At 47.2% G+C, this 26970-nt stretch overlaps 12 protein-coding genes across 12 annotated transcripts; 5 read left to right on the forward strand and 7 right to left on the reverse strand.

The window, feature by feature from the left end:
* Window positions 1-728: 728 nt before the first annotated feature.
* Window positions 729-2814, reverse strand: POJ06DRAFT_251860 (chaperonin Cpn60/TCP-1 family). Its single transcript, XM_056187454.1, has 5 exons — window positions 2590-2814; window positions 2486-2526; window positions 2162-2422; window positions 987-2106; window positions 729-927 (listed from the first exon to the last, which is right to left on the reverse strand). Exons 1-5 carry the CDS (start codon window positions 2743-2745, stop codon window positions 862-864), a joined length of 1644 nt encoding a protein of 547 aa, XP_056045016.1. The 5' UTR covers window positions 2746-2814; the 3' UTR covers window positions 729-861.
* Window positions 2815-2946: 132 nt separating this feature from the next.
* Window positions 2947-3943, forward strand: POJ06DRAFT_251861 (uncharacterized protein). Its single transcript, XM_056187455.1, has 2 exons — window positions 2947-3010; window positions 3066-3943. Exons 1-2 carry the CDS (start codon window positions 3000-3002, stop codon window positions 3727-3729), a joined length of 675 nt encoding a protein of 224 aa, XP_056045017.1. The 5' UTR covers window positions 2947-2999; the 3' UTR covers window positions 3730-3943.
* On the reverse strand, window positions 3944-5268 carry POJ06DRAFT_251863 (uncharacterized protein). The gene has a single exon (XM_056187456.1). It carries the CDS (start codon window positions 5185-5187, stop codon window positions 3988-3990), a length of 1200 nt encoding a protein of 399 aa, XP_056045018.1. The 5' UTR covers window positions 5188-5268; the 3' UTR covers window positions 3944-3987.
* A 102-nt stretch (window positions 5269-5370) lies between these two features.
* POJ06DRAFT_251864 (ankyrin repeat-containing domain protein) lies at window positions 5371-6406 on the forward strand. Its single transcript, XM_056187457.1, has one exon. The coding sequence runs from the start codon at window positions 5440-5442 to the stop codon at window positions 6139-6141; it is 702 nt and encodes a 233-aa protein (XP_056045019.1). The 5' UTR covers window positions 5371-5439; the 3' UTR covers window positions 6142-6406.
* Window positions 6407-6616: 210 nt separating this feature from the next.
* POJ06DRAFT_281286 (methyltransferase TRM13-domain-containing protein) lies at window positions 6617-8095 on the forward strand (the record flags this gene model as incomplete). The annotated part of the gene is made up of 3 exons (XM_056189938.1): window positions 6617-6661; window positions 6733-7212; window positions 7271-8095. 3 exons carry the CDS (start codon window positions 6617-6619, stop codon window positions 8093-8095), a joined length of 1350 nt encoding a protein of 449 aa, XP_056045020.1.
* Window positions 8096-8161: 66 nt separating this feature from the next.
* POJ06DRAFT_98941 (uncharacterized protein) lies at window positions 8162-10875 on the reverse strand. Its single transcript, XM_056191874.1, has 5 exons — window positions 10070-10875; window positions 9452-10008; window positions 9299-9392; window positions 9091-9240; window positions 8162-9032 (listed from the first exon to the last, which is right to left on the reverse strand). Exons 1-5 carry the CDS (start codon window positions 10697-10699, stop codon window positions 8229-8231), a joined length of 2235 nt encoding a protein of 744 aa, XP_056045021.1. The 5' UTR covers window positions 10700-10875; the 3' UTR covers window positions 8162-8228.
* A 320-nt stretch (window positions 10876-11195) lies between these two features.
* On the reverse strand, window positions 11196-12356 carry POJ06DRAFT_98960 (flavoprotein-like protein). The gene has a single exon (XM_056191875.1). The coding sequence runs from the start codon at window positions 12116-12118 to the stop codon at window positions 11474-11476; it is 645 nt and encodes a 214-aa protein (XP_056045022.1). The 5' UTR covers window positions 12119-12356; the 3' UTR covers window positions 11196-11473.
* Window positions 12357-14305: 1949 nt separating this feature from the next.
* Window positions 14306-16247, forward strand: POJ06DRAFT_98970 (uncharacterized protein). Its single transcript, XM_056191876.1, has 2 exons — window positions 14306-15310; window positions 15361-16247. The coding sequence occupies exons 1-2, from the start codon at window positions 14654-14656 to the stop codon at window positions 16177-16179; spliced, it is 1476 nt and encodes a 491-aa protein (XP_056045023.1). The 5' UTR covers window positions 14306-14653; the 3' UTR covers window positions 16180-16247.
* An 11-nt stretch (window positions 16248-16258) lies between these two features.
* On the reverse strand, window positions 16259-17688 carry POJ06DRAFT_251870 (uncharacterized protein). Its single transcript, XM_056187458.1, has one exon. The coding sequence runs from the start codon at window positions 17489-17491 to the stop codon at window positions 16316-16318; it is 1176 nt and encodes a 391-aa protein (XP_056045024.1). The 5' UTR covers window positions 17492-17688; the 3' UTR covers window positions 16259-16315.
* A 685-nt stretch (window positions 17689-18373) lies between these two features.
* POJ06DRAFT_300876 (general substrate transporter) lies at window positions 18374-20362 on the reverse strand. The gene is made up of 3 exons (XM_056190724.1): window positions 20167-20362; window positions 20023-20114; window positions 18374-19974 (listed from the first exon to the last, which is right to left on the reverse strand). Exons 1-3 carry the CDS (start codon window positions 20184-20186, stop codon window positions 18509-18511), a joined length of 1578 nt encoding a protein of 525 aa, XP_056045025.1. The 5' UTR covers window positions 20187-20362; the 3' UTR covers window positions 18374-18508.
* A 2324-nt stretch (window positions 20363-22686) lies between these two features.
* On the reverse strand, window positions 22687-24513 carry POJ06DRAFT_251877 (general substrate transporter). Its single transcript, XM_056187459.1, has 2 exons — window positions 24416-24513; window positions 22687-24365 (listed from the first exon to the last, which is right to left on the reverse strand). Exons 1-2 carry the CDS (start codon window positions 24498-24500, stop codon window positions 22924-22926), a joined length of 1527 nt encoding a protein of 508 aa, XP_056045026.1. The 5' UTR covers window positions 24501-24513; the 3' UTR covers window positions 22687-22923.
* Window positions 24514-25157: 644 nt separating this feature from the next.
* POJ06DRAFT_99002 (ketose-bisphosphate aldolase) lies at window positions 25158-26611 on the forward strand. Its single transcript, XM_056191877.1, has 2 exons — window positions 25158-25373; window positions 25433-26611. Exons 1-2 carry the CDS (start codon window positions 25288-25290, stop codon window positions 26211-26213), a joined length of 867 nt encoding a protein of 288 aa, XP_056045027.1. The 5' UTR covers window positions 25158-25287; the 3' UTR covers window positions 26214-26611.
* Window positions 26612-26970: the final 359 nt, after the last annotated feature.

A 26970-nucleotide genomic window follows, 5' to 3' on the forward strand; every position in this document is an offset into this window, starting at 1 on the left:
ATAAAGGCGTGTGTCGGTAACTGCTGGTTGCTGAAGAAACGAGCCTTTATGGGCTTATGCCCGTCTGGGCCCTACAACAGCCTGACCCGAGAAATCGATGTGAGAAAGTCGACGGGTCAAGTATTAGACGGCACCAGACCCAACGTTTTGACAACGCCGAGATCCGATGCCGGCTTGGATACAAGACTCCACGCGCGCTACTCGGCCATAGGTTAAGTGCCGTACCAAGTAACGTGCTCGCATGTGTGAAAAAAAATCGTAATCTGTTACCGTGTTACGACTTACGACTCGAATCTGATATGGTTAGTGGCAGTAGACGAAGGGTTTCGTGTGTACTAAGAATCTGATTTTGGTTAGCGTCATTGCATCAATAAATACCCTCTTAACTTCCGCTTGCCACTGGCACTTCCTTACCTTGTTGAGAAAGGCGTCCCAGGAACGTGGACCAAGCGGCTTGGTTCTCGCCTGCTTGGGCTGAATCCCGTCCTGATTTCTATATATTTCTTGTGTATAACTTTCGGCCTTTACATTAATTAGAACAGTTGTGACCTAGTTCAATCTGTCTTCTGAATCCCCATGTTATGACTAACTATAGCCGAGACTGCATTGTGAAACATCAGTCGTTGTCACTATCGACAGCAACACTCTGACCCTGAAGCCGCTGCTGCGGCAGTTGATTGGTCCTATTCACGCTGAGGTGGAAATTTATGTAAAAATTTTATGTCAAGAAAGCCAGCCATGGATTTACTCATCGACTATTATGCAGGAGTACACAGAAAGTAAATGTACGCTATATCAACAATTACAAAAAAATGAAATTTTCTAAATAATACAAGAATTTCATGTAAAAAGGTCTCCCATTTATCGTCGGGGAAGGCCTCTACCCCGTCCACGCGGTGGGCCGGCAGGCTGCGAGCTTTCCTCATTCTACTTAAAGTTAGGCTCTTATCACAATAGGCCGGTCCAGGATCAGGATAATCACATACCTTAACTGTCTCGTCGACTGACAAAATTAAGCATGCAGCTTCCGCGGCAGACTGAATGGCGTTAATCTTCACTAGAGCAGGCTCCCACACGAACTTCTCCAAATTGTTGGAAATATCCTCTGAATCGAAATCGACACCCGCCCATATTTCTCCTCGTGCATGACGCATTCGCAAACGGTTGAGCAGATCGGTAGCATCAAAACCGGCATTATCGCACAGCTGTCGTGGAATAACCTCGAGGGCCTTGGCGAATGCCGCCACAACCAGTTGCTGCTTGCCAGCAATCGTGCGTGAGTAGTCACGTAGATACTTGGACACCTCCATTTCCAGCGCACCGCCGCCAGCAACGATGGCATTATTCTTGACTGACCGCTTGACGATCATAATCGCGTCATGTAGAGATCGATCAACCTCCTCGATGAACTGCTCTGCACCACCTCTAAGAATCAATGTGCAAGTTTTGGCCTTTGGACATCCTGTGAACAGATTGTATCGTTCACCTCCGATCTGACGTTCCTCAAATTTTTCGCAAGTACCAAGATATTCTGGCTTGATATCCGAGCAAGTCGACTGAATGCTTCCACCGACTGCCTGCACGACACGCTCCATATCGTCAGAGCTTACTCGGCCAGCACAAAATATATCTCTATCAGCGAAGTACTGCGTCGCCAAGTCACCAATTGGCAATTTCGATAGAACGATCTTCGCTCCGGTGTTGTAAATTGCCTCCAGCTTGTCGTAGATTATCTTCCATTCTGCATCCACAATGGCTTGGTACTCTGAAACCTGTTCGACTCGGACTTCTGCGTTATCTTTTTCAGCCTTGAGTTCCAACTCCACATTCAAGCAGACAATGGCCGGGTCGGTGAAGGACTTGGGCTGCTGCTCAAAGCCAGCATATGAGAAGGTCTTCTTGAATGCGACCCCAGATACGAGGAAGGAGTCTTCAAGACCACCGCCAGGAACTTTCTTGACGCCAATTAAGCTCTCATCTAAATCATCCTGATCCAACGTGAGAACAGCATCGACAGCCATCTTGGTGAACATGTCTGAATTTTGGTGAATCAACTTCGATGACATGGCAGTAGCGGCGCATTTCTCCAGTAATGATCGAAACTCACTATTCATCCGTTAGCAAATCCTCGATATTGTGAGATCACATGTATGCTACCCACATCTCGTTCGAACGATCAATGTGCACAGCCAACTCTTTGATCTTGTTAACTGCCAGTTGAGCAGCTTTTCGGTAGCCCTTTGTGACGATGTGTGTTGAAACGCCCTCCTCTACAAAAGCCTTGCTCTCACGCAAAAGCTCGCCAGCGAGGATTGTCACACTGGTGGTACCATCGCCGACTTCGGCATCCTGAGAGCGGGAAATATCGACAAGAACCTTAGCCGCTGGGTGAACGACGTCCAAAAGCTTCAGAATCGTTGCTCTGTAATAGAGTATTTGTAAGTCGCGATATTCGTTCGCACGACGCGCGTTATTCCCAACTTACCCGTCGTTTGATATAGTCGTCTCACCTCTAGATCCAACAATCTACATAGTTACGCTGTTAATTAATCACATTATTTACCATATACTAATCAATTGGCGGCATACCAGAATATCAGATCCCAATGGGCCCAAGGTGGGTCGAATTGTATCCTGAATGGCCAAGCAGGCATTGATATTGCTGATAATCTGACCACGTCCCTGGGAGGTATCAGTTCCTTCCTTAAGAACAACAATAGTAGGAGTCTGGCCGCCAAAATTCATCGTGATGTAATATAATGGAATCGATCAGTTGTTAGTCTGTGGACGATCAAAGAGTGGTAACGAGACGCGTCGAGGAAAGTGAAGGAAAATTATTTGGGCATATGTGTGGCTATGTGTGGCGCATAATGTGGCGCAACCAATATAAAGAGTTCCATTATTATTGGTTCTGTAAGTCCTTAACCCTATCTTCGGTCGCTAAGTCGCATACCGCCCGGTTCCCTAACAGCAAATAGAAGTATATTATTAATGTTATTATGTCACGAGAGTGAGTAATAGAATTAATCAAACTGAAGTCTACTAATGTTATAATCCCCGACTAGCCCGAATTCGAACCCTCTGCGTTTTACTGACCTATACCGGCGCGAAATACCATCGAAACCAGAGACCAATGATCTTAAGCAGGGTTTGAATTTGCGCGACGACTTGCGAGATTTGGAAGATAATTTGGGTCTGCATAGAGGCGGAGCGGACTCGCCTTTGTCTGGGCCTAGGAGCTACTATCGGTTGGATCCGCGAGCACTGCGCAATGCTCTTCTCAAGTATATTAACCGACATGGAGACAACAGCGAGTATTATAGCGACGATGATGACAGTGGAAATGAAGGCGTTTTTTCGGACATTGATGGCGTTGGTCTAAACATTAGCGGTGACGGTATTAATTTTGCAAGCGATTTGAAGCCCACAATAGGTTCTCGACTTTACAATGGGACTAAGAGAGCTGTCAGTAAAATTCGGGAAAATATATGTTTGGGACCATCCACCGCGCCAGAGAATGACATTGAACAATTATACAGACGACGCGGACCTGTGGCAGTAGACGGTCCCCAACCGGCACTTGGAAAGCACGATGCGAGCTGTCTGTGGTTGCTGAGTGGAGTAATATCCATAAGACGTCCATCATCTGAGGTGCAACACGACTACTTGATAAATCGCTCACGAATCACATCTGGCAGTTTGGCTCGTATTTGGCGACGAGAGCTGTGATTCAAGTCATGTAGGGTTAGCTTTCATTCGAGTGGACTTAGATCGCGCTCCGCTGTGATACCCGCTGCACTGTTATTGCCGCCTATGGTACTAGAATACACTAATATAAATAGGCGATATGAGTAGCTCCTTGAGATTTGCACTAATATACAAGTGAAGTAGTGCTCTGTAAATTTGTCGTCGGCTTGGACTCAGAAACACTTCACAGGTGACAGATATTATATGAATTGTACACTTTCGTTACGTACTATCCCAATCCTATAGTGGGTACAAAATTATCTTCAGTTTCTTATTATCTTCAGACACCTCCCATTCGGTATCAACTCGCCTTTTCTTCCCGTGCTTACCTGAGATATGATCACTACGCGCCGAGTTTGTTTGGGCATGTCGCATGCTAAAAGTAATACTAAGATTCGTATTGATGACTTCCTCATCCGAGCGCCCAGAGTCTTCATCAGATGGATCCTCTGCAATGGCGACAGCCGATTCTATGCCATAGACAGTGCTGTCTTCTTCCGAATTTTCTACGGAAATGTCTGTGCCCCTCGTATACGCTAGACTTCTTTCGAATTTCACAAATATCTCAGACCCGTTTTCAAAGTTGTCGTCTTCCCGTGCAATCGCAGAATCGTCTCGAAATGACGCATCTGGTAGGCATTCCTCGACAATCCTATCTCCAGATGAATGTATTTGAAGGATGTCAACGGGCATTCCTGTTATTTGATCTGCGAAATCATCTTCACGTAAGTCTTCATCTTCATCTTCAGTGCCGTCATCGTTGGATAAGTATATATCACTTTGAATAGGAGACAGAATCGAGAAAGAAGGCAAATTTGATAGTCGAGGTGCTCGCTGGCGTGAAGGTTCACGGGACATTACCCTGGGAGGAATCACGTATCCAGGAAATGTTCGTCGCACGCCACGGCGACTACTGAGTTTCGACCTTGAAATCCCGCCAGAATATTTGAGACTCTCTTGATAAAAAGACTGAATTGGTCGAGAGTTTGCAATTCTAGAGATAATAGTCTCCGGGGTATCGCTGAAGTCAATCGCAGATTTATTGGATTCAATACGGGGGGTTCGCAAGCTATCCTGACCACCAGTTGACAAGCGACAATAAGGCTTCCTCGCCAGCACCTGATCCAAGCAGCTATCCGATTTTTCCGATGTGCTGCTATCCTCCGTCATTGTCCAAACCTGCTTCTGCTCCTCTGTTGTAACAAATATTCCAGTCGAAATATGATTGGGTGCACTATAGCCTGGATATGATCTGCGCTGTATACCATTTCTGATAGCATCCTTGTAAATGCGCTGAGATCCGCTGCGGATATGACTATACTGCTGGGATTGCAATCCTGGAATCGGGAGTACCCGATCAAGTGCACGAGAATCGTTGTGAAGTCGCAGCGGCGACGAGCTGCCTAATTCGGCAGGTAGAATCTTTCGTTGCAAATTCATCCTTATACTCTACATACTAACTGACAGACATTGGTCGTTGGTTAGTAATCACATGTTATCCGCCGCTGACACAAATTTAAGTAATCAGTTACGTTACACTAGATCAGCAAAGTTGCTAATCTGGCTGCAGCTGGCTCCATAGTATGGTGCGGCTTAAAAGATTCACCTAACCCATCGAACGTCCTAAATTCGACAACGTACAATTTTTCATTCGTCGATCTGCGTTGCATTGCCACATATGCGTAGGTAGCAATGGCCAATCTGTGGATAGCAGCATCAGACAATAACATACCAGTCGTACGGACACTTTTGGCGACCCAGGCACACACGCCGAATGATCGTGATCCGCACGGATATACACCACTACACGCTGCAGCATCATATTCGCATATCGATCTGCTACGGTATTTAGTTTCAGAAGGTGGTGATGTTAATATTACAGACGAAGACAGCGAGACGCCGTTGTTCGTTGTTGAGACAGTGGAGGCGGCCAAGGTACTAGTTGAAGAGTTGGGTGCTGATTGGACTCATAAGAATTCGGAGGGTTACACAGCTCGAGAGAAGTTTGAGAAGGAGATCGAGGAAGATGGCGAGTCACTGGAGGGTGTCGTTGAGTACTTAAGGGGCTTGGAAACTGGTGCATTCGCCGCCAAAGGATTAGAGGACGAGCTGAGGGATGCTATTCCAGAGGGCGCAAGCGTTCGACTGGCATTTGAGAGTGTGTCAGACATGGAAGATTTGGACAATGAACAGATTGAGGAACGAAGGAAAAAAATAGAAGAGTTGCTCCGATCAGATAATCCGGAGGAAGGTATTAGGCATTTGGTGGAAGAAGCCGTTCGACTACAACTATCGGAGACGGCTGGATCAAGTGAATCTTCAAGAGCTGTACGACGGCGCGTGACCTCAGAGGATGAGAGGCATCCAGAGGAGCAGAACGGCAAATTTGAGTAGTTTTAATACGGCAGGACGCGGTCGGAGTACTTTTATGCATTGTAAAAATCGTGTATAGTAATATCTTCCCTGAGTATGGCTGGTGCCTATTTTTGTATTTATCTTTTGGTTGGTGGGAAATCACTGAGATATACCGACAGTGACATATTCTGTGCGTTAAATCGCGTCCTAGAGTTGCGGTTGCCGTACTGGTACTGATAAATTACCTTGGTTAGAGGTTAGAAGCCAGTCCAAACTCGTGCTGTTACCTGCAGCAAAATCCCGAGCCGCACGAGAAATTGTAGTCATCTACGAGCCATACACCAGTTATCCCACACCACACGCAAGAATGACAATCCAAAACGGCACTGTTCAGACAGACATTTCTCCAGCGTCAAGACGGAGAAAATTTGGGAAATGTAGCCTCAAACCTAACAACCCGGCACGCTTACAGTGCGAATATCTACTGCCGCACAAGAGGTTTCGGAGATGCAACATGACTCGTAGGGCAACTGAGCGGTTCTGTGCTCAACATTTAGGGGTATGCTGAGAGCTTATAAGAGACATTATTGACAAGCCTGAATAGTAGTGTCGAGGCTAACAGACTCGTAGACCGTCGAGCTGCCAGATGATCTGCCGTCTTCCACACGCAAATTAGCTCGTATTAGCTGCCCGTTAGAGCCAGGCCATTCAATCTGGCTCCGTGACCTCCAGCGACATGTTAAACGCTGTCAGGCTACCAAGGAAGTGGTTCGCGGGGCTTGGTTCGTTCCCGACATTAATCTGCTTCGGCCCCAGCCCGACAAGTCTCGGTCAGTTACACGAGATGCACCAATAACGTTTCAAGAATACAAAAAATGGGTCGAGTTTGTGGAAAAATTTTATGAAAATGAAATTCAAGGAACGAGGTATTCTGACATTCCGTTACGAGAACTGAAACATGAAGGATTAGAGAGGCGATTAGGTGAACTTTCGAACAAAAAGCACGCAATCCAGCAAGGGTCACTGATAGCAACACTCGGGAACGTGGGGCTCCTCCTAAGTGAGAATTGTTTTGTAGAATTCGGTGCCGGACGTGGCGAACTCTCACGCGTATGTGATATTGTGACCTATTAATGCTGCATTGTAGCTGAAGTTGACAAACTGGCAGTATCTCCATCAGGCTCTCCTCCATAGATACAATAACGCACCAACACATGCCCCTTCATTTCTGTTAATTGACCGCTCCGGCATGCGAATGAAGCTAGATAGCAAAATAATCAAAGATTCGGAAGACTTAGGTTCCAAATATCCTACTCCGCCAATAGTTCACCGGATTAAAACGGATATTAAGGATTTAGATCTCCGCAAGGAAGAAGACAGGCAGTTAAAGAAGCGAAGTGACGGCAAGGGCGGCGTCGTTGCCATATCAAAACACTTGTGCGGCGCGGCTACAGATTTGACTATTCAATGTGTAATGAATTACATAGAGTCCGAGAAAGATTGCGCTGAATATGCGACGATGGATTTGGCTGGCATTATGATTGCACTTTGCTGCAGACATCGGTGCAGCTATTCAAGCTATCCATTGCAGTATCTTACAAAATATGCAGAGATTGATCCTCGTGGATTTGAGATTCTGTCTAAAATGAGCTCATGGGCGGTTTGTGGAAGACGACCTAAGCATCGTAATACGTCTAATTCGGGCAAAACGGTCGAAACCAAGAGCGAGCGAGGTCAGCTAAACGATGACGACGGATACGATGGTGAGCATGACGAGTCGGATAACGACTGTGATCAAGACGGCCAGACTCATATATCGCGAATTCCTATTGCCAGGCGTGAAGAAATTGGCATTAAAGTCCGATCGATGCTTGACTATGGTCGGGTTCTTAATTTGGAGAACAAAGGTTTTCAAGTAAGACTGATTCGATACGTGGATGAGGCTATTTCGTCTGAGAACGTGTGCCTATTGGCTATTCCTATAAGGAAGTAGATTGAAATGCAATTTGAACAGTCAACCAATCTTTCTACCAGAATCCAAAACCCTCCAGCTGGCGAAACCTTACAAAATCCAAACACCGACGTCTATCATGCAACAAACGCAATCTATCGCAAGCCCAGAGGGATCACCATGGATAAGGCCGTCGGCGAGCTGCAGGGACTGACCGACGGGCGCCTCTTTGGCCATTATAAAGTCTTCGTCCCAACGGAATTCCTAGATCGTCTTCATCATAAACGTTAGGTTCTTCATTGTCTCTACGATAGTCTCCGTCGTAGCCACATGCCCTCCTCTGCCCAGTCAATTGGCCTTGCCTCTCTTCAACATCTCTCCTTGCTCGAACATCTGCTTGCGCGGGGCGAATCACTGCAAGCCCATTCCTTGCTTGCATCGGGCGGTCTAATGTATTATATTGCGTTCCCTGACGAGGCGGACCTTCAGGAACAACGATATCTTCCTCATATATATTCCGGTTGTCTTCCAGAACTTGCTGCTTCGCGGCTGCCTCTGCACGCGATATTTCTTGTTGATGTCTTTTCCTGGTATCGTCATAAAGAGGACATCCTTGACCGAAATGCTCATATCCAGTAATGGCTTTATTGCAAACATAGCACATGATATTACGGCAATTTGAACAAGTCATCTTGTTGCAGCCGTCCTCTTTAATGAATCTTTGGCGGCATTTACTACATTCTCGTAATAGGGCCTGTGTCATGGCTTCTTCTACCTGATGACGCGCGGTTAAGCCGTCCTCCTTTGCCAGATCACGTTCGTACTCTTCGCAGGACTGTGGAATATGCGACTTCTTTCGACAATTTCGGCATGTGACAGCCATACACTCATGATTCTGACATCGAAATTCCTTTTCGTCTTCGTTTTCGATGCAAATGGCAAAATCACAAAGTGGACAGTGATCAATCTTTAGGCCAGACTATCAAAATATCAGGCGACATTGGTCAAAATAACTCGAAACAAAGACACTTAATTACCTCAAGTAACTCGGCCTGTTGCTGATTCTTGTCCAAAATCTCAAGCAACTTATCTGGGACAAATCTTCTGATCTCGCTTTTAACAAATACCCCTTCACAGCCGCCAACTTCAATGCATTTCAGTTTGTATTGCTTCAGACCGATAATATTCTATTTTGACAGTCAACTCCTCTTCTCCGACGCTCTTGCCAAAGATAATTTATATTACCTCAATTTGTCTCTGAATGCAAGCCTGACAGAATAGGTGACCATCAGAGCATTGCGACATCTCGAAATCAGCATAATCTCCGAAGCAGCAACCACTACAGTTTTTAATAGTTATTACAACGGTTTCCAAAAGCTTGCAAAGCAAGATACTTACCAAGTCATCGTCATTCCCAATTCTTCTGCTTCTTTCTCGGCCAATTGAACTGCAAACTGCTTATCCTTGTTTTCAGCCTCTTTTAGCCTTTCAACGCGTAATTGCTCCTTTACAGCATCCAGATCTTGGATGGCCTGCTGTCCAAGCTTGAGACCCAGCAAAAAGTCCATCTCTGCCTTCGCGGATCTCGGAGCGCGGAGAGGTTGAAATCTGGGCTTCGACGACAGTGTACTCCTCTCACCCATGAAGTATCGAGCAACTTTATCCAATGCACCGTACGCTTTACTGAGGGACAACTTGTTCTGGTGCAAAACTTCATCAATCGCTCTCACAGGCAGTGTCCGAAATTCGTGCCTCAAAGCCGATTTGACGGCGATCAAGTATTCGGCGTCTGAGGCATCGCCGGCCCTTCTCTCTGCATCGGCTGAGATTGTAGCAGAGGATGTCTTGTTTTCGCGACGAGGGTACTTTGGGTTTTCTAGAATGCCTAGAACTATTTCTTGTAATTTATTCGGACCGAAATCAGGTGCTACTGCACTAACTTGCTTCTGAAGAAACTATTTGACCGGTCTATGTTAGATGCTCCACTGAACAGAATAACGTAGTCAAACTACTTACATCACGACATATTTCAGGAAACATAGCTAAGACCTCGCTTTCAAGCTTTGCACGCGGATCAGGCATTTCTGCCTCGGGCGTAGGCAAGGAGGTGGCTGGAACAGATTCTTGCTCTTGATCAGCCGGAATTGAGATGAGTGAAATGAATGAATTAATATTGTCCTCATCAGGAACTGCATCTGTAGAGAGAAGACTGTCTCGGTCGTTCGTGGCGAGGGCAGCAGTCTGCGACAAGGCGATTGGAGTAGTTGTTGGTGATGACGAAACGGAGACTGGCTCCTCGTGGACAGGAGAGTCATTACTCTTCGGAGTCCAATTGAACCGACCTGGGTCGTTCTCTTCTTGCAGGTTCTTATGTGTATCCAGTACCAATGGGCCCTCGCCTTCGTCGTCAGAGAGCATAATTATGACTGGACCAGTGGCTCGCCTTTTCCGTCTCTCATCATGATTCTCTCTTTTCCGTTTGTGCGACGTCGGCTGAACATTATACATGTCCAAATTCTGCAGACCGTCGGACTCAGATGATTGTTGTGAGCTTGGTAATGGACTTGATGGTACATTACCAACAGGGATGGATGACGTCGAGCCCGGCATGGGCGAGGTGATCGGTGGGCGAACGCAGAATGGCATGTCACAATCGCATTGCTATAAATAATGAATTCGTATCAGCTTTCTCTGCGGAGGAGAGAATACTGCGCCAGTGGGTCTTTAGACTGCAAGGGCCAATTGTATTGCGGTGAACAAGCCTGACGCGTCTCCACTAGAACCGAAGGCACTTTATCTCGAGATAAAAATGCCAGGAATGTGAGAAAGAAATAAAAACTACTCAGTTGCACAACTACATATTCCTCACGGATTGGACTATAAATGAATAATTCGTCAGGATTTAAGAAAGGGAAAAGCGATGGTGGCAGGAGGATCGCGATTTAGGCTCGCGCGAGTCGTCCCAACACAAGGCCGCGCGTGATACACGCGGTCATGGTTATCTTATATTGGGTCGGCTCTCGTCATACTCGGCAAACCTAGGTTTTGACATAAACAATACACGTTCGTCGTATTGGATAGGTAATGAATGGAGGAGTAGATGTAATTCGTTTAAAAGACAAGAGTTTGTAGTTTATCGACTGTCCAGTGGCCATGCTCCCGATATCATAGGCGATACCGTCTCCTAGCTAGCTAGGCATACTCATTAGCAGAGAGCATGTACGTAATCTATTTACCAAGTCCAGTAGATATAGCTATTTGATGCAAACGTAGTGTATTATCTATAAAATCGATTTGTCGTCGGTCGCATTACATGCCAAGTTAGTACAGTTGTCATTAAAAAGTACCCGAGGGCGAAGATGTGGACTTCACACGTGACAAAAATCGGTGAGAGAGTATAGCAAAATATCTGTGCATATTTCACGGAGAAATTGTGGTGGCGGAGTCCAATTCTTCCGAGGGATTTATGGCCGCAATAATTTTCACACAAGCATCGTCCACGACCTTCTCGTAGTCCAGTAGAAACTCTGCCGAAGCGTCTCTGACCCTAGCCGTTCCAAGGATGAACTCGCGAGGAAGTGCAATCTCCACTTTACCCACACTGACCGCCTTCATCTTCAGACCTTCCTCCAGCACTTGCTGCAACTGCGCTCTGCACCTTCCACCTCCATGTCCCCCCAAAGTAAAAATCGCGAATGGCAAACCCTTCCATTCATGGTACAGGTGATCGAAGGCTTCCTTGAGTGCTCCTGGATACCCGTGATTGTACTGAGGAGTGACGACAAGTACGAACGATAGAGAGGAAATGATCTGGCTCCATTGCTGCGTCTTCGTAGAGGCGTAGCCTTTCCCATGTTTGATATCTTCAGCAGAGACGAGAGCTGGCATCGTTGCGTCTGTCACTGGCCCAAGGGGCAGGGGTGCCGTTGTAGAGTCTAGCACTAAGATGCGGACGTCGTTAGTGTTCTTCAATGTATGATCGAAACGGGAGACCACCCAGGATGTAAGTCCAGCGGTATTGCCATCATTGCGAAAGCTACCGTTGATGATACCGATGGTTTTCATGTCGTCTTGTTTTGCTGATTGCCTTTCCGATCAAAGGCTAAGAATCGGATATAAATAAGGCAGAGCGCCGAGGCTAAATCAGGCTTGACATCCCATATTATATAAAATTTGTGGCTTTTAGGAAACCTTTTGCACTTGTGTTAGTCGGACACGTAATTTGACAACGTAAGTCGACTCCTATTCAGGCCTAGCTCGATGCAGGGCGCCATTGGGACCTAGCCCTCGACCGGCTTATCTGACGCGTTATTACTTTACTGTCTGTTTAGTTTTTTGTCCTCCTAGTTAGCGAAAATATACGGCCAAGTTTTGCCTTTGGACCTTATGGACGCAGATAGTGATTATGTTACTGGCTAGGTTGGATCATTGAAGTTGTGCGATTGGGACGGCTGTTCTCCAAAACGCCTTTACGTTGGGAGAATCTGGCACAAAAGTTCGGAAAATCAGACCTTCTGATGATGTTAGACGAGTGGACGGCTCCAATTTCTCTTTGAGCTATTGATTCCTCTGACGGTAACGTGACAATCTTCTCCGGCGTCTGATGGAAGCATGTCCTCCAAGTCTACGAGTTTGGAACAGACGGTGGAATTTATGTCTCTGGTGACGGAATACTTGGCTGTTATTCGTCAGTAAGCTGCTTGATCGAGACAGGCTTCACGATCAATACTTCTGGATTTGGGCCAAAATATCAGTGACTTACAAACTGGCACGAAAATTCATGCTCCGTCTAATGGAGTATTATTACCTTTCGGTCCTCATTCATATCCATACGCGCAGCTTCCCAGCTCACTTCTGACTTGCACCGTATATCTAACAGTGGGTATATACTCTGGAGAATCATGTTGACAGGATGTACAAGGTAAGCCTGCGTCGCCCGTATGACATCGGCTTCTAGATCCAGTCATCCAGATCGTAGGCCCAATCAACTTCTAATACTGTTGATCCAGCAGAATTTACGCGCCGCGCGAATGAGCGTGTTCTTCCCGGGGTTATCTGGTACTATTCTGTGTCAATAATTATACACGCATGGCGCGTCTCTCCAATGTGGGGGTTAGTTCAGAATGCTCACCATATATGGACAGGCTGCAATTAAGAAAAGCAGGGAGGATAACAACCTAAAGAACCACTCGCGAGGAAAGCGATACTATATTCAAGGATAGCTAATCATTTAGACGATCTACTACTCGAATTAAAAACTTTTTTCAATATAATCAGGTCATCTATTTACAGTTTGAATAGGAGCACGACAGGGAAACGTACGTCGGCCCCTTTCGCATAATTATAGGCAACCCAGTGATCGTAAATCGCAAACAGCAATAAATATTCCATTACTATCCTCTCACCGAATCTCACTTTATGTTCCACTAATCCAGTGCACTGCCAGCACAGTTACAATTTCCCACCCTACTTCGCCATTGTCGGAGGCCATAGAATACTTCCAATGATGAAGATACGGACAGTGGACAAACTCGGTCTATGACGTCATTGTGTTGGATTCTTTGTGGACCACGATGACGGGATCTCTCTAACTGCGCTGTTGGCGGCCAATTATGACCGGAGACATGACGTCACAGGGGCAATAGTGCGATGGGACAAGTCCACATTTGGTTCGTCGCTCTTCGCTCTTGTGCTATCATACAAGCTGCCTCGCTAGCTAAATGACAGTGCGGATGTCTACATGCTCTCTGGTTGCTTCGCACATTTTCCTAGCTTGTGCGTTCAAATGTAGGAATATATGATCATATTGGGGTCGGGATGACTGGCCTTGAGAATACGTGTCCTGGCGGCTCATGTGTCGTAACGTAGCACGATAACTGATTTTTCATCATTCGAGTCACCTTCCCAACGCCTTCGACATTGGCCGAGCTAGGAGTCTCAACAAAGTTGCCACACAATTCGCCAGTGCGCTTTAAATCTACACGTTCTGATGCTGATTTTTGTAATGTCATTGTGGCTTGAATCGTGAAGCTGGGGAGAGCCAGTCAAGTAAGTGGAATCCCTCTGCGGGTAGAGCCTCAATAATCGCATTGTACTTAAGTCAGCCGCACGCGAGGACGGCGTTTCCATCCTAATTCATGCTGCACAGATGCTAACACTATGTGCCCTAACCCGAGCAGATATGTTGCGGATAATGTGTAACTGCGTAAGCGTTGATTAAAGGTGTGTGACGTTGTGACGGGCCAACCGCTGTGTAATTGCATTCCATCGTGTAAGTGAATCTCGCGAGTCGCCAGACTCCTACGCGTGTCTTTTATGGGTAAAATTATAGGTTCAACGCCCGACCAAGTCGACCTTGCTGACAAACGTATCGCCACAAGTCGCCGAGGTTGCTTATGCCTGACAGGGGCCCAAGTATTTTGCAGGTACGCCACTACCCACAAGTACAATATATCTGCCGCTTTGGCCGGCCTTGGTGACCAGTTACCGGTTTCTATACACAGCAAGCCTCATACTTGCCAGTTGAGTTGCACTGACTATAATTCGGGGTAACTGGGAAAGGTAGTCGCGGATTGCACCTCCGGTCTAGAGTTAATCAGAATGATCCGCCCTGAGCTAGAGACAATTGAGCTCGCCATGGCCCCGCACAAGGCGACTGGCAGTCTCTTCCACAGGGAGGACCCGTCGTCCCAAATGCTTAACGGACCATCCTCCCCATCGGCAGACAACTACTATGCTACTCCCATTAAATTCGCAGAACTCGAAAATAGTTTCTCGGCGTCCCTCATGTCGACATTATCTTCCAAGCTACGAACGGTCGTGCAGCACAACGCCAGGACGCCCGATATTTTTTCGCAGGATGGCATTCATATTGATCTCGGGTTATCCCCGAATTCGGAACCGGGCATTGACACGTTGCTGTCGACTTTCTCGCCGGATTGGATGTTGAACAACAGCAGCAAAAGTGGCGAGGCGGAAGTGCAAGATGCCCTGTACAAGCAGCTCAGCACCCGCAGTTTCTTCGATGTGGGCACTGCGGGTACCAAGAGCCGTGATGAAATGGATATGGAGCCACCCAATGCTTATGTTAATGATCCCAAGGGTCAGGGGTCGGGCAGGATGGGCGATGTGCCCACGCCGTTGAGTTCATCTACTGAGCAGTCAGGAACGATGGAGTACATGGACGAGACTACCGAGCCATCGCAGAAACGGAAACGTGGTCGACCGCGCTTAATTGCCCGGCATGAACAGACAGATGTACGCTATCTTTGACTGGCACTGTGAGATATCTAAGCTGACGACTGTAGCGGCGACGGGCGCAAATTCGAGATGCACAGAGGACATATCGGCAAAAGAAGGACCGCACTATAATGGACCTCCAATCACGCGTGGACATGCTAGAGTCGACAGTTGAACGCATGCAGTCAGTGTTCCTTGAAGTATACGAACACGGAGTTCAGGTTGCCGTTCAACAAGAAGACGCCATGTTTGTGCACACGCTCGCCGACGCATCTAGCAAGATACTAGATATGACGCGGGCTGCCATTACGAGTTTTCCCTTTGCACGTATTGAGTCCGCTTCCGACAGCAGTGACCCGGATACATCGACTTCTTCACCCAGCCTGGTTCAAACTAGTAGAGTCACGCCCGCAAATGTGATGCGAGACGCGTTGTCCTGTTCCGTCGCTGACCGCCCCGGTCCGACTTTCTTGGACAAGCTGATAGAGGCCATATACCGCATGTGTTTCACGATCGCGAGATACACAATCGAATCACGCGATAAGGAGGCGATTAAACGCGTCTTTCCCGAAGGCGTCAACAACACAGTCACGCTTGCGAGCTTGCACACTCTATTACGCTCAAGGGATAGGATTCACCTACAGACATGGCGCGGTCGAGTAGACGACGACTCGCTCTATCCAGGCTACGTGTCACCCGCCGGCATCGCCACTCGTGTGGCTCGGTTTGAAGATAACAAGGAAGGGCCGGACAAAGTCGCGATTGATGGTGATGCACTTGTTGCTTGGCTTTACGGCCGCGGACAGTGCTTGGGTCGCAACCCGCGGTTCAAAGCCATCGATGTAGACATCGGTCTGTTAATGGCAAAACGCGTGGTTTCAGCGTAGATAAATGTATTGGTCTTCTTCGTGGGGTTATTGGCAGTTTCTGGAGTTTCTGTTGTGTCATTTTGTAGTATCAGGGGGCATGTATTTCCCAGTTCAGACTATTCCATATCATTACCGTTTCAAATTACTGATGACTTCACTCTCGTACTAAACTACCTACCGCTTTAATCCTCGCCTCGTAAATCCTGTTCTCATTGAACAGCAAAAGGACGCCAGGGTCAGTGAAGCAAAAGTTAGCAACACCGCCCGGGACCAAGATCTTTCCAATCAAGACACCATCGCTGTCCCACACTTCGACGCCATCTAAGCATCCACAGTATACGTTCCCGTCCATGTCGACTTTAATACCATCAGGAGCCCCGCAGTCCGCGTACGCAAACACGCGGCGATTGACAAGCACGTAAGGACGATCGGGCTTTGCGGATCCAGAACTCTTCACGACATCGTACGCGTATATTGTTGCCGCCGCATGATCGATAACTCCTCCGAGGCCGTCATATGCATTGGTGTCGGTGATGTAGCAGACTTTATTGTCTTGCGAGAACGAAATTCCGTTGGGTCGGGAGAATCCGTCAGCAACCGCTCGCAGCGAACCCTTTTTTGGGTCGTAAGCATATACCTGATTAGGCAGCTTCTCTTTCGCACGCAGGCCCTGAATGATGCCGTAGTTTGGATCCGTGAACCAGATTGACCCGTCTAGCGGAAGCACGACAACGTCGTTCGGAGCATTGAATGGACGCCCATGAAAGTGATTGAGCAAAACTTTTGTAGAATACGGCGGCCGCACATCCATATAAATCAAGGCACCAGGGATGTTTCCCTGTCCTTGCGAACAAAACAATGCGCCTTCGCCGTAGTTCACACCACCGTTGCCAGTCAGGATGTCCGGAGTCGGCGAGATAGCTTCCCATTTGTACTCCCCATCCGGAGTCTTTGGCACTGAGATCTTTGAAATCGCGATCTTCTTCGGCGCCCCGTCTTCGGGATAAAACTGATTCGACGTGAAAAACACCTCGCGAGTCTTTGGAATCCAGATTCCTGCTTCGTGCGCGAACGGGAACTGCTTCTCCTCAGCAACGACACGCAGGACCGGCGACGGACCGAGGACATCGAGGAACCCAGACTGGTAGACGACGAATGGCTGCAGCGCGCAGTCGTCTTTGGTGACAAGACAGATATGCGATGTGACTTGCTTTGATGCAACGGACGACCATGCGGGCGACTCGGCTCCCCTGTCGGGGAAGCTTGTGAGGACGGCGCTGCGCTCGAGGTCGACGGTCTGGACGTTTGACGGAAGTGTTGTAGTGGGCATGATGGATGAGAGCTAAGTCAGTTAGCAGCAAAACCGATTGCAGGTGGTGGAGTGCGAGTGCGGAATAAAGCACCGGACCTCACCGGCCCTGAGCAGGCCGGCAAGAACACGCGTGCGACTGTTATTCATGCTGTCATTCTGTTAGTATGTCCTGAATGTTACAAAATAGGCCGCATTCCAGCGACCGAACACGGCGCTGTGACGATGACGTCATCCTCTAGCCGCATACAAAAATTCGGAATCGGACTGAGCGCACAAAGTGTGGGGGCAGCCCAGCGACCCCAGCGCACCCCACTCTCAACCCTTTCACTTTTGCTCCGGCTGTAGCTATTTCGCATGTCGTGGGACCGAGATATGAATATGGTTAGGGCTGTTGCGAATACGAATATCGGCGGTTTTTCCCGATATTCGTATTCGATATTCGACTCTTGAAAGGCATTCGAATAATATTCGATATTCGCATTCGACAAATAAGGTTTAGGTCGAATAATATCGGCTCGAATATTCGTATTCGATCGAATATCGGTCCAAATCACGTGATATTAATTAAATAAGTTAGAGCATTTCCTATTACAGGCTAGTTTAGGGTTAGGGTCAGGATTAGGGCTTCTCGAGCTTGAAATCTCACTGTATTCATTTCTCTACGGTTGATTATGTAATACTTTGTCGAATATCGAATATCGGCACGATATGTCGAATATTCGATTCGATGGTCGAAGAATGCTTCGAATAATATTCGATATTCGTATTCGACGCCGGGGGATTGGCCGATATCGTATCCGACGCCGATAATCGGTCGAATAATATTCGTCTATTCGAATATCGTCAACAGCCCTAAATATGGTTTAAGTTTCAGTGGACTCTCTTTTGGTTATTCAATTAGGCTGAAATACAGAAATCAATGCTTGTTCGAATCCTGACGATCGAAACCTGAGAACGGATACAAGACACTGGACACTGGTCACAGTACTGTAGAAATACCAACCTATTCTATGTATGCGTGTGTCTGGAGAGTAATTAAAATATGGCCCCGCTACTACTGCTCGCCTGCTCAAAATACTCCACATCATCATCCTTATGTTGTTCTCCCTCGTCGCTCAGCACATGCTCCACAACGACCCGGTGCATCTCTAGCGCCTGCTCATCTGCGAACAGCAAGTCTACGTCTTCAAGCGACAGACCTTTCGTTTCCTTGAACCAGAACCACACGATGGGTACAGCGCAGACGTTGAAGACGGTAAAGATTATGTACGTCTGATACCCAATGTTTTCAATTGCTGGCGGTGTAATTTCGACTACCATAAAATTGGAGATCCAGTTCGCTGCCGTCGAGATGGCTGACCCTTTAGCACGTAGGCGCAGCGGCAAGATTTCTGACGGGTAAACCCATCCGGTCGACTGCATGCCAATCGTAAACGCGCTCTCAAACACGAAGAGCATGGCTGCAGCGCCAATCGCCGCAGAATGCTGAATGTTAGTGCGATGCTGGACCTGATAGATCAGCGCCGTCTGCACGGTCATAACAGCGCCCTGGACAAGTATGCCTCCCAAAATGAGAGGTTTGCGTCCAATCTTGTCGATTAGAAACCAAGGAATGAACGATGCTATGAACATCCATGTCTGCAAAAACCCGGACATCAATCCCGCCATTTTGGGCGAAAATCCAATAGATTGTTGGAAAAGTGTGGTGGAATAGTAGATGATCGCGTTGATACCGCCCAGTTGCTGGAATGCTTGAATCGCAACCGCAGTCCATAATCGTCGACTTGATTGTAATCCATCTGATTTGTAGAAGTCGGACCATGATCCGGAACCTTCCGCAGATTCCATAATGACTGTTTCCAGGATATCATTGTACTCCTGGACCACATCCAGATCGTCAGCTTCTCGATCTGTCAAGGCGGCCAGAACTTCGACAGCATCGTCGTGCAGGTCGTGAGCAGTCAGCCACCTGGGCGACTCGGGCACGACAACTGTCAGCCATAGAAGCGCAAGTAAATACACAATTTGAAAGGCGGTAGGAAATCTCCATGCCAGCTCAGAGTCTACATATGATAATCCGAAATCAAGCCAGTACGCCGTGACAATCCCGAAGTTCAATGTACTGCAGTACATCGCAACGTATAATCCTCGTGTGGCCTTTGGACTGACCTCGGCTTGCAGTATTGGCACCATAGAATTTATGACACCGATTCCGATTCCGGAGATAATTCTTCCCACGAACATCTGTGCTAGCTGATAAGCTGAAGCCTGTAGTATTGCACCGATTATCATGAAAATAGCGCCAAGAGCAATAGATTGTCGTCGTCCAAGACGATCGCCGACAAATGATATTCCAAATGCACCAGCAAACCCACCCACTTCGAAAATGGCGACGACTGTGCTAAGAAGCGACGCATCAGGATACTGGAACGTGCGATTGAATGGATCACCGTTGATAAAACCACCCATCAATCCATTATCGTATCCAACGAGAGAGAACCCTGTATCTTCCATCAGTAGTACTCAAGAGCCATTAGATCACGACATACCAATGCTGCTGAGTAAGATTGTGGAATATAAAAGCGAGCTGCCGCGTAGTCTCTTTGATCCAGACGGACGGTCGCGATACAGACGTAGCACGCTAAAACCAGTCTGTTAATCGGTTCACCAGCATAATTAGTCCCGACACATACAAGACACTATCTCCATCCATGTTGACCCGATTCTAGTCACATCTGCTACCTAGATGGTCGGTACCTATGGGATCGCTCATTGACTTCCGCGGCCCACGTCAATTGCGATACAGGGAAATATCGATCCGAGAAGGAGCATCAAATTTCCACCAGATCGGGTATCAAAGTTTAGTTTTTGCGTGACTGGGTTTGCAGAGAGGTAAGGATTCTCAATCGAGCGAATCGCGTACGTGATAATACGTCACACTGAGAGCAGCCGCACTGTGGGTTAGGGAATATTAGTTTGCGGAGTCGTTATCTGTTATCTCCTGGCACTGTTCAGTCTGCGCGACTTTCTAGGTCATATCTATCGAGAACACCGGTAACACGCATCATATTTGTCAGCAATTGTCTAGGGAAGTTTGTTTGGGGACTCTTAAAATAGCTGTACGTCACGTGGTGGTCAGATTTCCACATCGGTGGCTCGACTGACTCGAGCGGCTCGAGTCACATCTATTCAGTCCCATTCTGATGGACTTAAGATCCTGGCCACATTTTCTTGTCAATCCGGTCATGCTGTTTCATCGGTAAATGCTTCTAGATACAGTAGCGGCAATGGTGATTACTGTTGCCGACCGCTCTGGTCCATTGGGCATCTACCTTCGTGAAAAGTTCCCTAATCCAGCGATAAACCCTAACCGCACGTAAAGGTTTCGCCGTGACATTCCGACAGAGATCGTCACCTGCTTCAGTAGCTTGCAGGTTAGTTATTAGCTTTTTACACCCTGGCAATAGCTGCAACAATTTGTTATTGGTCGCAAAACGTTATTGACGATTTTGAATATTTGCATGTCTTTGCCTGATGGTGAGCGCTTTCTCATTCATGTCGCGAATCACCAATATGATGCTAGGCGGTTTACCTTAACCTTCTGAATGACGGTCTCTGCCCCAGTTCAATTGCAGATGATTTGTGGCAGGATATTATTCGCAGTCGAGTATCCATACTACGATCTTAGTCGCTTATGGTGTGCCGTCGCTTGTCAATGTCACGAGCTCGTCAGGAGCACATTACTCTAGCGGAAGGTGTTACATGGCACAGTGCAGCTGTGCGATTCTCTCAATCAGATGAGCTGATGACGATATTAATGGAATGGGCGACTAAGATATTAGAGGATTTGGTCTTTCCAATTAGACGTGACATGACCATGCCAGTCATTGCCAGCCCTTCATCATCAACTCACAGCTCATCGTCATCCAGAAACTCGGTTGTTATTGTTAAGCATCGGTGAGTTTGCTGCATTTTGTCCATGGATGCTCAACTGACAGTCAGGATGACTAGATACTTGATGGGGACGGTATAACTTCCCCGCTTGGGAAAGCAATTGACAAATCTGCACCAGACGAGATAAGGGAGACTGAGCGCGAAAATATTGATCTCCTTGAATCTGCCCATATCATGCCAGTCATGGCGTACAAAAACTCGAGGATACAACCGTTGTTGTCTGTATTTGCTGGTACTGATGTAAAGACTAAGCTCAGGGGTAGGGACATAAACAGCCCCTGTAATTTATTCTGCACAGATAACACAACTCACAGGATGTTTAATGAATTTTGTATTGGGGTTGAATGCTTGAATGAAAATGGTGTGCAGTACAAGCTATGCAAATTTGTCCCAGAACGCCTTTGCGGCAGGACCTGGCGTTGTCAGGATGGGGAAGACGTAGTTTTTGGCAAAGGACCTCAGGGTCGTACCATCGATTTGCCTGATGGAGAGCTGTTCAATATTCATCTAGCCATTGGCAGGGTTCTTCATTCAAGTAGGGTTGGTGAGATGATCAACAAAGTACTGATAGATACCCTATTAATTTATAAAACGGACCCACACAGTGACCACGGACCGCTAAAGTAATCATTATTGCGTTGAGATCCACATTGTACATGATGTCTATTCAACTACCAAGGCAACATTCGCCGCAAGTGCTTTGCCAAGATGCAGTGCAATTTCGGGGAAAATTGAGGAAGACTGTCATAACCTACCTCCATGACGCCTCAGTGCTAGCACAACCAATGGAAATTCTCCGGGTAGTCTGACAATGCAAGCTGGAGTGCGACGGAATATGGTTGTTATTCATCCCTAGATATGCTGAATAAGTCTAACCTATATTTTTGCCAGCCCTACCAAGCACTGGTAACTCTGTCTCAATGCAACACCCGATTGCCGCGAGTAGGAGTTTTCACTTGCAGAGTGGCTCCTTTGCTTGGACAAGGAGCAAAGGTTAACAGTAGGCGCGACCGCCTACATTGTTCAGTACACAGTCACCTAACCGTGAGCTCTATTATGTACAGTATATCAAATATTGTTAAGGTAGTGTTTGAGAGAACTAGCGGTGTTGTAGTGCATTATATATTCATGCTGCAGCTTTCCGCCGATGCTCCGCTTTAGTTTACGTCCAGTAAACTGTATCACTGCTGCTGGGTCATACAAGTCGGCATGTGCGGTCTGGCCAAATGCGGCTGGAACTCCCGTTTAGAAAACGCGCCAATCGCCTCACTGGACAGACATTGATTGATCTCTAAAGTGTATCTTTGGGTGAGACTCTCTTGAGAAGCGAGATATTACTGCATGGTCGGCCTACATCTCACATCGGACCAGTTCATGGAATAGTATGGGTAGGATAGATTACTGAATGTCATAATGACAAAGAACCTAAACTGCTCGACAACAGAGGTGGAAAATCGAAACCGACAAATCAGCCTGACATATATTTTATCACCTTTTTATACAGCAGCCTCTGGTAGTTTATGTTCCAGAAAGCGCTCCGTAGTCTTCTCCGCGGTAACTTGTTGAACCGCCATATCATGTCTCTGAAGAGCCTCCTCGCTGGCAAATAGAAGGTCGACCTCTTCCAGTGAAAGGCCTCTGGTCTCTTTGAAATAGAAAAACACGATTGGTACGAAGGAGGCATTGAATATGGCGAAAATAATGTATGTTCTCCAGCCAATATTTTGAATCGCAGGTGGAGTGATCTCCACGATTAAAAAATTGCAAATCCAATTTGCCGCGGTGGAAATTGCCGATCCTTTCGAACGGAGTCCGAGAGGAAGCACTTCAGTCGGATATACCCAGACAGTCGATTGCATGCCGATGGTGAACGCGCCCTCGAAGATAAACAGCATCGCAGCAGCCCCAATAGCAGCCAAATGTTGGATTGATGTCTTATTCTCGACCTGATATATAAGTGCTGTCTGAACAATCATAACCGCACATTGCACCGTGATACCGCCCAATATAAGCGGCTTCCGTCCGATACGATCGATCAGATACCATGGAATAAACGAAGCAACGAACAGCCACGTCTGAAGAAGGCCGGACATCATGCCAGCTTTTTTGCTATCAAAACCGATGGACTGCTCGAACAAAGTCGTAGCGTAGTAAATGAGTGCGTTGATACCGCCGAGCTGCTGGAACATCTGAATACCACAGGCAGTCCAGAGACGCCTACTCGATTGAAGACCATCCTTCCGGTAGAAGTCCTTCCACGAGCCAGATTCTTCGGCCTTTTCCATGATGATAGTCTCCTTAATGTCATTAAACTGGTCAGTGACAGCAGGGTCCGTGTCGTCTTTGTCGGTAAGGTTTCCGATGACCCTACGAGCTTCATCCTCCATATCGTGAGCGGCAAGCCATCGAGGGGATTCAGGCACAATGCTCGTGAGGATGAGAATAAGGAACAAGAAGACAAGTTGGAAAGCGGTAGGAAACCGCCATGCAAACTCAGAGTCATAGAAAGAGAGACCATAATCGAGCCAGTATGCGGTGACGATACCAAAGTTTAACGTCGTGCAGTACATACCCACAAAGAGACCACGAGTAGCCTTTGGACTCACTTCCGCTTGCAAGATCGGTACGGTGGAATTTATAACTCCAATTCCTATACCAGAAATAATACGACCCACGAACATCTGCGCAAGCTCATAGGCAGATGCTTGGATGACAGCGCCAATTATCATAATGATGGCACCGAGCGCGATCGACTGACGACGACCGAACGTCTCTCCTGCAAATGAAATGAAGATGGCACCGATGAAACCGCCAACCTCGTAGATTGCAACAATGGTCGACTTAATATCGGCCCGTGGATGATTGAAAACACGGTTGAACTGGATCCCATCAATGAATCCGCCCATCAATCCGTTATCATAGCCAATAAGCGAGAACCCTGTTTGACATTAGCGTGATACGGCGCTGTATTGGATTAGAATGACATGCCAAGACTGCTCAAGAGAGTGGTAAGAAGCAAGAGTTTCGTGCCACGGAACGCGCCTGTTGCGCGCTTACGATAGAAATCGAGCATTCGAGTCTTGGTGGCGATGGACATTTTGGATTCACTCGAGATTTGTTAGAAACTATACGACATTCCATCAGACTTCGACTACGTGCATTTATATTTTCGCGAAACAGTGTGTACATTTGACTGGTGTGTGCAAACGCTCTCGTCTATTGCCTCAGCCGAAATCTTGTTGCTTTTCATGCGGGGGTAATCGTGTGACTCGAAGATGTGGGGAACTGCTGGATAGAGGTCCTGCCTGGGGATAAAAGTGCTGGGGATTTTGAATCACTGATACCATTGGTCAAAGGCCTAAAGAGCCCGCATAGTTTTTTGCCGCATCTTGTACTCGGGATGCAAATGCCCAACCTGAGAAATTCGTACATAGCTGCGTCCCTGATTGGTAAATGGTAAATTGAGCAGCGTGCAGCCACACTAGAGCTCTATAGTGATTTGCATAAAGTCAACATAAGGAAATGGCGGATGTCTAAGATTATGCTCTGGATCTAACGGGTACGAGAGCTGTCAAGGCGAAGGCAAGACACGCTTGTCAGGGGTTACTTGGCGCCAGGACCCCCATCATCAATGACCGCATTTGGCTCATTACCCCAAACAAACGCGGGGGTAAGCGATATCTTGGGAAGAAGTGGGGGTAAGGAACAGTTCCACGCCCTAACCACGACCCCAGCCTTGGTGAAACGAACGCATCACTTCTCTTGGACTTGATTATTACCGCCTTAAATATCTAGTTGTCGATTGTCTCTGCCTTCCAGCGTCAAGTTAACTATTATTGCTACAATTCAAACATTCCGCTATGTCAGATTATCCCTACAATAACCGTACCTTTCAGATTCTTGATGCCGCCGAGAAGGGAGGCTATGCGGTGGCTGCATTTAACTGGTGAGTCTCTAACTTGATGACTCCCTTTCTTCATTGAATGCTAACATTTGATTTACTAGCTACAACACCGACGGCATCCTCGGATCCATCAAAGCTGCTGAGAGAATGAAGTCTCCCGCTATTATTGAGATCTTTCCTTGGTCCATGCACTTCCATGGCCCGGAATTCATTAAGTTTGCAGCTGAAGCATGCCATGCCGCAAGTGTACCAATTTCTCTGCATTTGGACCATTGCACCCTCGAACCCGACGTTTACAAGGCCCTTGAATTGCCGTTTGACTCCATCATGGTCGACGCCTCGAGTCATGATCCAGAAGAGAACATCAAATTTGTGCGTCATATCGTTGACCTTGCAAAGGAGCGTGGCATTACTATTGAGGCAGAAATGGGACGTATCGTGGGTGGTGAGGATGGTGTCCCAACTGTCGACATGGAGAGCTTGTATACCGAACCCGAATTGGCTGCAGAGTTTCTTGAGAGAACTGGCGTACATTTTCTAGCACCGTCTATTGGTAACGTGCATGGTCCTTACCCACCTGGTGGACCTGAGAAGTACTGGGAATTGGATAGATTGGAGAAGATCAAGAAGCTAAGTCCATCGTCCATACTGGTGTTACATGGAGCATACCCTATCATCGATCACCTTATGAAGAAGACAATCGAGATCGGGGTAAGAAAGGTCAACCTCAACAAAAATTTGCATGTAGTTTACCTTGAATTTCTCGAGAAGAGCATTGGAAAATTAGAAATGACGCAATTGCAGGAAAAGAGTATCGAGGCATGGATGGCGGAGGCAGAGCGAAATATTAAACTGTTAGGCTCAGAAGGAAAGGCAGCGTAGGGTTTTCAGAAAGTTCAGTTGGAGATCTGTGTTATCACCTAATCGTGAATTGCTTCGTAAACAGTGAAAATGGTCTAATACAATGTCGTATCAGTACGAAACTCCTTCGAAATTTGTTTGCAATTGGCGGCAATAATCTGTAAGTAAACTTTCGCCGCTCCGGTGTAATGTAGACGTATGCCGCTTGCTAAAAGGCCCGTCTTGAGCATGTCAACGCTAAACTCATAATGTTAGATCTAGATTTCTGGGGCACAAGAGATTTCCTGCAATTCATACATCAGTAGTTGACTTTAAGCGATCTTCAAACCTTGATTGCCCCCGCTAGGACCACAAATGGGCACACTTGAAACTCGCTGAGTGGATCATCCCTGCGTTCTGTCCATGATCAACGTTGAGATTTCACGTATCGTAAGCTAATAACTGACGATCCAATCAGCTTAATGAACCTAAGCTCGTGCAACACTGAATGAAGGATCTGCAGCCTAGCGATATTCCGGTCCTCGTACAAAATCGCCTAGAGTGTCCACAACTCTCGCATATATCAGCTGGTCGCCCAAATTCCACATAGCAGTGTGGTGGAATTAATCATCAACAAAGACGAGGGAGGCATCCATTCCATCTCCATGGCCACAATTTCTGCGCTTTGTGGGTTTATGCGGAAACAAAGGCTGGAATCGAAATGGCAACTGGAATACATACCCTCACATGTCCTGGATAACCCTTCCGGCGCGATAATGTGACAATTCCGAGGTTAGGG

This window comes from Lipomyces tetrasporus, assembly GCF_029532465.1.
Source record: "Lipomyces tetrasporus strain NRRL Y-64009 chromosome Unknown POJ06scaffold_4, whole genome shotgun sequence".
Taxonomy (NCBI): Eukaryota; Fungi; Ascomycota; class Lipomycetes; order Lipomycetales; family Lipomycetaceae; genus Lipomyces; species Lipomyces tetrasporus.